The sequence below is a fragment of the Penaeus chinensis genome, chromosome 34, assembly GCF_019202785.1.
Source record: "Penaeus chinensis breed Huanghai No. 1 chromosome 34, ASM1920278v2, whole genome shotgun sequence".
Classification (NCBI taxonomy): domain Eukaryota; kingdom Metazoa; phylum Arthropoda; class Malacostraca; order Decapoda; family Penaeidae; genus Penaeus; species Penaeus chinensis.
In genome coordinates this window covers 11,652,396-11,662,395 of record NC_061852.1, presented here as the reverse complement: position 1 = coordinate 11,662,395, position 10,000 = coordinate 11,652,396, and the positions used below count along the sequence as shown (strand labels likewise).

The window sequence follows — 10,000 nt, the reverse complement described above, 5'->3', positions numbered from 1 at the left end:
CGGTTCCCTTTACCTTCCCATGTCTTACACTCTGGTCATTCTGATATCACTCGTGTGCTTCCGCGTTGGTCTTATGGTTAAGAGACTTTGTTTTTATGGTTTTCACGTTTGTTCTTTCTCCCCCCTATTAACGCGCACACTTTCCATCTCCAGACACCCCCCTCGACAGCTGTTGTCTTGGTCTACTTGCCTCGCTGGACGGTGGCTTCCCCAGCCGACCTCTAAGTGATTTTTTTCCCTCCTCTTACTCTCTTCCTCTTGGACGTAAAGCGTAAAAAAAAAAAAAAAAAAAAAAAACCGAGACCAACGCTAGGAAAAACTTATAAATTTACCTCGATAAACGGCCAGTACGGAACGAACCTAAACATTATCGCAATCTCGGGAAAAAAAAAGAAAGAAAAAGAAAGATAAAAAGACAATGGCTCTTATCAAACACATGTCCATGGAGTATGCGATTGCTCGTCATGTTACCAAAATGAGAGAGCCCCCGAGGAGGAGGGAAGAAAAGACGACGAAAGGAACACGTACCGAAAAAAAAAGTATCACAAAGAAGTCCCATTTTCCTCCATCGGCCGCGGAGTAAACGGCCTGAGGTGTCGAGTGAGAGGAGCGTGAGCGGCGAAAGATCGAAAGGCGGTTATCACATCGAAGAACACGAGATGGCCGCAATTCTCCCCTGTGCGAAAAGTGGCAGGGTGTTCCTCCGCTGTGTTTAGCAGGCAGGTTGGGTGGACATCAGGCAAGTGCCGGTCGTAGGAGCAGATGCGAAAGTCGTAGCAGCTTTTCTTGGGATGATCCTTGGGAATCATGGTCCATGCCATCCGTCGGTCGGATTTTTTTCTTCTACAGGCCTGTGACACACACACACACACACATACACACACACACACACACACACACACACACACACACACACACACACACACACACACACACACACACACACACACAAATGCAAATACTAATAGTAATAATAACAATAACAACAATAATAATAATGATAATAATAATAATAATATTAAAACAATGAATACCTGATAAAAGCAAAGAGCTACGGAGAGAAGAGGACGCCAAAGTGTCGTTCCAGTAAAGGCCCAGCCCTTCACTTTGACCCTTATTAGCTTCCTTTTATGAACCATAAAAGCCGATACAACTACCCCCAAGGCAACTATCCTCAATAGATGAATGTTAACACAACGGGGATATTTGCGCATTGCTTAGAACATGTTTTCCTTGCTTATGCATTCGTAAAACTGTATCTGCTGTAAAGGGGCAGGTGATCATCTACGCGTACGATTGAGAAAAGGAGGAACAAGAAAAACAAAAGAGGTTTTCGATTAATTAAGACAAAGGGAGAAGCTGGACACATTACTGTCAGAGAACAAAGGTCGTAGTTTAAATTTAGTCTCTGCTGATGGCAATTTTGAACGTCAGGCCTGAATTGACCGTAACATGTAAAAGAAGAGGGAGAGGGAGAGGGAGAGGGAGAGAGAGAGAGAGAGAGAGAGAGAGAGAGAGAGAGAGAGAGAGAGAGAGAGAGAGAGAGAGAGAGAGAGAGAGAGAGAGAGAGAGAGAGAGAGCGAGAGCGAGAGCGAGAGCGAGAGCGAGAGAGAAAGGGCAGACACACAGATAAATAGATAGCGAACAGACAAAAATCGGAACAATACCAAGAAAATGCGACGTCGACGTTTATCACTTAACGAAAACAGAAGCTCTTGCGAATTCTTCCAGCACAGCTTCATTTCTCTCGCAAGGCAGCCAAAGCAAGTGGTTGATGGATAGACGTGCCAGGCTCCACGGGGCTCCCTTCTTCATGCTGGGATAAGTGGCTCGTTCAGGGAGCATGTGGAAACCCCGCTACAGTGTTTCGGAACCGCGGCGTTCTTGGATTTGTGTATATTATATTTGGATGGCGTCAAGAATATTATGAATAAAGTGCTGATGACGATGATGATAACGAAAACAACAAAGTAATAAAAACAAGAACAAGAACAACAACATTAATCATGATAATAATGGGTCATAATGAATAATAATAATAATGATAATTGTGCTGGGGGTGCGTACGTGCCTGCATGGCATGCTTACATAATATACTTGATAAAAAAAAAATCGCATCGTCCTTATTCAAAATGTTTCAACTACACGATTTTAAATATCACGTTCTTATACGACGCTAAGTCATTAATCTAATCACTTTGATGGTTATCAAGGCCGCTGAAGAGAATACCTCAGGCGCGCTTTGTAACATTCATGGAGGCCAATATACCACAGGTTGCGTCACCAGTGAATCCATTTAACTTCGACCTTGTTGCAGAGGGGGAAAAAACGTTACAAAAACCTCAGGGTACAAGTAAGCAAGTCCGTGATACGCTCTTGCTGTCCCCGAGTTCCCACAAATTAGGCAAAGTTACCTGGATAATCAGAAACCCTGACGACGGAGATCTTAATTAGCTGCGACACGTTCATTCTGCTCTCTTTATTCCGTGGCGAATCGAGCTACCTTCTTTTTTTGCGTGTGTGGTGGTCTTATAAGGTCAACCGGTTGGCAAGGAGGCAAAACGACCCTCAGCGACCTTGCCTCCAGCACCAAGACGCATCCCAGATTAGTCATTCTGCTTTCTTTCTTATATTTATTCCGTTTTATTTCTGCTTCTATGGTTAATATTTCCTATAGGATTTTTATTTTCCACCAAGGTTGGTTTAGGGAAACGGCCGAGACGGTCGCTGAGATGAAAGAATCCAGTCTGTGCAGAGACACATGCAACAGGGACCCGTGGAGAGAGCTACCCCAGAAGCACGACGTATAAACCCGTAAATTAAGCACAGTAATTGCAAACAGGCTTGGAACGAGGGCGAGCGAGTTCCCTCTCCGTGATAATCTACTCCAGTGTCTTCGCGGCGGTGATTTTAGGAGCGCCTATTACAATAAGCTAGGGATGTGGTAAAGGTCGGGGACAAGGACCTTTTACCCAATACCTGGCTTTCTGGCTTTTGTTTTTTTGTTGAAAAGGAAGCTGTTTGTGATGGATGAGTGAGAAAAAGGTTCAGTAGGTGGTCGGCGTGATTGGTCGGTAAATTAACAGGATTGCTAATTTCCATTAAACAAATGATTATATAGTGTTCACATTTTTTTTTTCTAATGAGAACTTTCATTGCTACATGGAGTGACTTGTGGTTGTCTGATCGTGCAAAATAAAATAATAATAATAATAATAATAATAATAATAATAAAATAAAAAGAGTAAATGCATCTTGAGTCCAGCGGGAAAGGCAGACTGCTAATGTTAAGAACAAATGCATACTGAATGAACAAGTTAGAAGGCAACATGTGGTCTTGCAGTTGTAAAAATGATCCAGTATGGAGTTCAGCGATAGCTAAAGGTCAAATGACTCGGAGTTCAGATCTAATTACAAATGATAACAATCATCCCATAGATCAGAACAGGAATCAATTATTTTTCTCATTTCTTCTGAGTGATATATTATCAATTTCTTGCGCCTTAATTATAACTAAGAGAAATCCTATTGTTTCACCCTCTGCGTTGTGAAGGGAGTACATTTCCCTGTAGTACATTTCCCTGTAGCAGTGCGAGGAGGTAAGAAGAAATTTCAACGGAGAACAACACATATTTCTTAACACCCAACCTTATCCGCAGGTGTGGCTAGCGCTTCTAGTGGTCGTGGCAACAGCCTCTGTGGTGCAGGCGCAGTTCAGGCTCCCCTTGCCTTCGCCTCCAAGAATTCTCTTCGGCGGCTTCAGACCCTTCTTCTCCAGGCCACGCCCTCGGCCACGCCCACGTCCTCCTGTGCTTGTCCCAGCGAATCAGTTCCTCCAGCAACAGGTGAGTTTCCGGTTGGGAGAAGTCGAGAGTGCAAGCCTTCATTGAGGTTTGCCTAATATTGACACGTTTTTATATTGCACGTATGAGATGTTGGATATTTATTCACGTATGTGAGTTTCTTCCCTCGTTTCCCTGTCTTTCTGTTGATTGCGTAATACAAAGATCAGATTCATAGGCATTCTATTGGCTGTTAAAATACAGTCTGATGGTCGTTTACAAAGGTCCATTTTGACTTGATAGGCAGTAATTATGACCTAAAAAGTATATTTCAAGGAATATGATTGTGTTTCTGACTCGACGATGCTTCAAGGTAACCAAACAACCATTCTTACACAAATACAGTATATTATCATTCCCCAAACCCTTAATGTTTGAAAATATGCAAAGGCATGAACATAGATTATAAGAATTCATGAAAGTTAATCCATTCATCTTTATTAACCAGTATTCCAGACTAATGAACATTAGATATATAAATAATTCTGGCATAACTGAGATGCATGATATAAGTATATTAATGGTTACTAATGAGACCGACAAATCAGAAATGACTTTTATTTTTTTATCTGGTATTATGCAAAAGTTGAAGACAGTCTTAAGAGACCTTTAAATCAACCCTTACATTCCACAGGACAGCTAATCCTCTTTCAGATTGTTGAACAAAGCCATTTTGGATTTGAAATGCCCTTTGCATTTCTTATCCTCTGGCAGCAAAGGGGGTATGAGGTAGGGCAACATAGCTATCTTCACACACAAAGGAACAGGTATATTTTCTCATGATATTTGTTACATGTCTCCCCACAGAGATTTCGTCTTTGCCTTGGGAGAAATGGGAGATTGCATCGTTGTCACAGATTTAGGACGGAGGTTGGAAGACAAAAGCATTTACTTTTTTCTTCTTTGTAGCTTTTTTTATATGTAATTAAAATGCTTGTACTAATAAAGGTTAAAGGGAGTGTACGTGGGATTTCATCCGTGCTAGGAGTTTTCCATGCAAAAATTCACACTAGTTTTCTCTAACATTTATTGTATAAAAATGCAAGACGGCAACTCATTAAAAGAAACAAGCATTTGTTAATAAACACGTGTATGATACATGTCTCTGCTGTCACATACCATGGAAATGTTTTGGACTGGCACCTCAACACACACCTACGTGCACCACCAGTTTACCTGAACACTTCTGCAAAAAAATACATAGGTATTTTTACACATAGGAGCAATTTCAATTCTTACTCTTTCCCATTTTTCTTAATTCTGCATTTACACAAGACATTTTATTTCCTTTGACAACAGAATTTTTTCTTTGACAGTTTTACACCGAAGCTTTCACAATGAAAGAATATGATGAATGAAGCTGTGCATAAATCTACATCTTAATCACAATGATCTACAGTTCTTTACAGATGTGTGACAACTGACTCAGTACCTTTGTATAATTTTATATCTGTTTAAGCATGGTGAATGAATTCCAAGAGCAGGTAACAGAGTGAAGACACAGTGACAGCTTCTGAACAAAATATTTGACAGCTGTTACTGCTGGAGACACTGGTCTCACCTCCAGCATGCTGTAGTGTCAAAGTCATAAATAGATGGTGCCCCCTCTGCATTGTTCATTAATATTTTTTCAACTACTTTGTAGCTTAGTTCATACTCTGTGTGAGTTAATGTACAGTGTAAATGACTTAATGTACTGAATCTTCTCTAGTGATTTTTCCTTTAAGATTTTTCTTCCTCTCCTTATTCATTTATACCTAATAGATACAGTTTTGTAATATTCTTTCATATCATTATATTTCTTCTTGTATTTTTCCCTTGGCTCTTGAATGCACTTCACTTTGTATGGCTTTAAAGAACATTGTTTAATCCATAGTGTTTCTTGAATTTAACAAACCATGTACTGTAGAACATAGTTTCTAACTACAGTTTGTATTTGACACTGTTTATGATTATATACATTATTATGAGTATATTCAGATCATTGTTTTGCAAAGATGATTCAGACAGACGAGTTCCAAAATCTAAAGATATGTGCTATTTAAAAAAAAAATCAGATGAGTGTATACTCACTTACTCAAGTAATATCAAAAGTAGCACAGCACAAAAGAATAAGAGTTCATATCCTTGCTGAACCCCTTTTTAACAGAATGACCTCTCCAACAGAACCAAATAGTGCCACCTCCGCCACCACCTCCGCAGCCAGTCTTCAGGCCTCAGCCACAGCCAATACCACAGCCACAGTCCTCTGTTATTTTTGCACCTCCACCAGTCTCTAGACCAGTATGTTACTTATTGATCAGTTGACAGAGTGTGAGGCATACATACTGCAACAAATTATCCAGAAGGATGCATAATTTATTTTATTTTGCTTTTGTAATGGACAATAATAATCAACTAATTGTGGACTTCTGTCTCCAGTTCTATTAGGAGAGTAAAAAAATAACTCTCTCTTAGACTTAGTATCATGATTATGATTAACATATAATTTCTACTGTTTCAGACTCCACCACCTCCACCACCACAAGCACCACCCGCACCACCAGCCCAGCAGTTCCTCCCACCAAGTCCCCCGGTGAGCAACTCTGTGCAGTTCCGGCCTCCACCACCACCTCCATCTCCATCTCCGATCAACGATGGCAGGAACTTTGGATCTCCCAAGCCTGATTCCCTCCTGCTGCAGCCCCCACCACAAACCTTCAGACCATCGCAACCTGCATCTCAGCCCCAGACACTGCAGCCATTCCCTGCACCAATACCCGGTCCAAGTTCAAACAATATCCTTGGAATGACCCCACCTCCCCCACCAGCACTGCCAGCTCCTGCACCTCCAGCACCCCTTCCAACCCCAGCTAGACCTCCTCCACCACCCCCAGCTAGACCTCCACCACCACCCCCAGCTAGACCTCCACCACCACCACTTACTCCCCCACCGACCACACCACAACCTGTAACTGCACGACCAGTGATACCTATTGCTCCTGTGTCAAACTCTTTAGACAACCTTTTGGTGAATCCTGTTCCGTCTGTGAATGCTGGAGTCCTGCCTCTTGCTAATGAACAGCCATCAGAGGACCAAAAGTTCCCTCCTTTCGTCTAAGTATTTGTAAATGATTTATTTGTATCATATTTAATGCACCTTTTATTTTATAAGTTGGACATCATTCTTGAAAAAATATCAAGCTCAGCTTTTGTAAAATATTACATTTCCCTTACAAACTTGTGTGAAATACATTTAGTGTAATGAACATAATTATTGTATCTGATAATTGTAAATTGTTAGGCACCATATGCCTGCATATTCTATGCCTCACAGCTATATTCCTTGTGCCACTTAATAGCATATTGCCGAAGATAAATCTATGTCAGGATACTACATTACTTAAGCTAAACTGGTCTGCCTTATCAGCTGTAGTTTACTTAATGACTTGTCACAGTGTATATGTTTTAGTGTACCTTGTATTTCAGGTATTAAGTTAACAAGATAGATTTTCATTAGGTCATGCAGCTATTTTATTATACTAAAATATTATATCTACCGTTTAATCTATGATTCCATATGCCATAGCTCACCTACTTTATAATTTTACAGTTTAAGATTGTAATTTTCCTAAAAGACAAATTGCCTAATCATGTCTCGATAAACTTTGCTTCAATACTTCATTGTTTGTTACTTTGGCAAGGATCTTATTTTTTTTTAATGAAAGCACTGTTTCATAGTAATATAAAGAAAAGTTGCAGCATACTTGCAACTTACCCTTGCTAGCTAGACAATAATACTTCAGCATCATGTTAAGACTCTGCAACCAAAGTATCATGAACTTCTGAAGATAATTGTAATTGTAAATATGCCCTTAAAAGACCTGAAACCTTATGCGAGAATCTGTCATAATAGATTTATCTTTAGTCTGTACATATCACATATACACTGCAGTTTGGTGTTGGTTATAATCTTGCCATATGAAGACTAGGTTGGGGTGCTTTCATGCTTAGCTCATGCAGGGACAAAGGAGGCAGAATGAGGCATGCATCTCAAAAGAAAAAGTTTAAATATCTTGTTTGGAGAAGTTAGCAGGTAAAAATTATGTATGACATTGATTCTTTTTGGAATCTTGATGATGATATGAATTATTTCCTGAATTCAGGTGGCCTAATGAGTGGTTTCAAAGGATATATGAATGCTAAGGAAGTAGATATATTGTGGTGGAGAAAGTGACATGAATACTGTAAGTACAGACTTGAAAGGTAAACACTGGATTGTAATATAATGCAAGTCATAGTAATCAAGCTGTTAAAAAATAAACAAAGGATGTACACCAAATGTCTAGAAAAAAAAAATCATCCCAGTGTAAACATGTGTATCGTCAGAATATATTTGATAATGCACTTGGTCATCTGCCTTAAATACATATTCATTGTGTCTCTATACACTTTTTAACCTAATGCCAGTCAAATACATTTTCATATTTTTTCTCTATTTCTTACTATGAACAAAGCAGTAAGCAGTCACATATGACCAATATTCAAAAGAAAAAGGAAACCTTATCTGAAATGTAAAAATGCCATTACATTCTCAATTATGCAACTTGAGCTTAGTCCCAACACAGGTCTTGAGTGTTGGTAACTTAAGTCATTTTGCTATCACGACCTAGAATCCCATTTCATATATCCTGTATCATGTTTATATAATGTATATGTATCTTGATGATATATATATTTGTGATGTTTATACTTTAAAGGAAAATGTTACATACATTAATACAAATAAAACCCTAATGTTTGATACTATATTTGTTTCATTTTAATTTCACAATATATGTAAATATTAAAATTTAATATTAAAAATTTGATCACATACATTATTTATTATATACTACTTCCTTTAATCAAGCACACTAAATACTGAAAAAATTACATATAATTTACTCTATACAGTACAAGCATAAAAGCCTGTTATATTCCAAAATCCTTTCATTCTGAGATAGTTTAACTGCAGTTTTCTTAATCAAAATGTTTCTGTAAATTTGTCTTGGTGTTTATACAATTAATTTGCTTTTCATTGCTATTAGTTACACACACAAAGACACACTTTTGTGTGTGTGTGTGTGTGTGTGTGTGTGTGTGTGTGTGTGTGTGTGTGTGTGTGTGTGTGTGTGTGTGTGTGTGTGATTCTGCGTGTGCATGTGTGTGTGTGTGTGTGTGATTCTGCGTGTACATGTGTGTGTGTGTGTGTGTGAGATTCTGCGTGTGCATGTGTGTGTGTCATTGTGCATGTACATTTACATAAACAGATACATGTATATGTACCAATCTTTTTTTGTTTTTTGTTTTTTTAATCATGGTATATTATCTAAATCATTTTGTATAAAGACAGACAAATCTGAAAATAATAAATTAATAGCAACAATATTAATACAACCTAATTCTACCATAATGACATTAGTAATCAATTCTACTTTAGATCTTATTTTCATTAAACTTTCTTTGTAAAATTCAAACCAGCAATCTTTATTTCCAAATAGCTTATGTCTCTTCATTTATATATCTATACTTATACTTCTCTCTCTGTTTCTGCTTCTCTGTCTCTCCCTCTGCCTTTCTCTCTTCCTCTCTTTCTCTGCCTCTATATCTCTCTCTCTCTTTCTCTACCTCTATGCCTCTCTGTCTCTGGCTCTTTCTCTGTCTTTCTCTCTCTTTTCCTCCTTCTCTTTATCTCTCTCTTTCTCTTTCTCCTCTCTTCTCTTTCTCTTTCTCTTCTCTTTCTCTTTCTCTTTCTCTTCCTCTTGCTCCTTCTCCTTCCTTTTCCTTCTGCCTTATACAGATTTCTTTATATGTAAAAAGTATTTTCTATTCCCTAGAGCTATCTACTTTCACAGACCTAGAAAAGCTTATTAAAAGGGGGAAATGAACATTTGAATAACAAATATTAACAAAGAAAGTGCAGAATCAATGTAAAAAAAAAAAATTATATACAAGTAATACACAATATACACTTTGTTAGGTATTCTATCCATCTGTCATAAAGATGCTTTAAAAAAGTTATTTGTCATGTTGAAATTCCTAAATTTACACAAACAGAGAGTAACATAACTTTTTAATGGCAGAATATCATTCAAACTGATAAATACAGAATGCAGACTATAATTCAGAGTGGATAA

The 10,000-nt window shown here is 38.4% G+C and overlaps 1 protein-coding gene across 2 annotated transcripts in view; it reads left to right on the top strand.

The window, feature by feature from the left end:
* Positions 1-8,628, top strand: part of LOC125043830 (leucine-rich repeat extensin-like protein 3) — a 143,480-nt gene extending 134,852 nt beyond the window's left edge. Inside the window, exons 2-5 of one of the 2 annotated variants that reach the window (XM_047640155.1) lie at positions 3,660-3,845; positions 4,650-4,712; positions 6,009-6,125; positions 6,346-8,628. In XM_047640155.1, the coding sequence (XP_047496111.1) occupies positions 3,660-3,845; positions 4,650-4,712; positions 6,009-6,125; positions 6,346-6,942 (963 nt within the window). In that variant the 3' untranslated portion in view covers positions 6,943-8,628. The remainder of the gene's footprint in view (positions 1-3,659; positions 3,846-4,649; positions 4,713-6,008; positions 6,126-6,345) is intronic. The other variant, XM_047640156.1, reaches the window with a different exon arrangement.
* Positions 8,629-10,000: the final 1,372 nt, after the last annotated feature.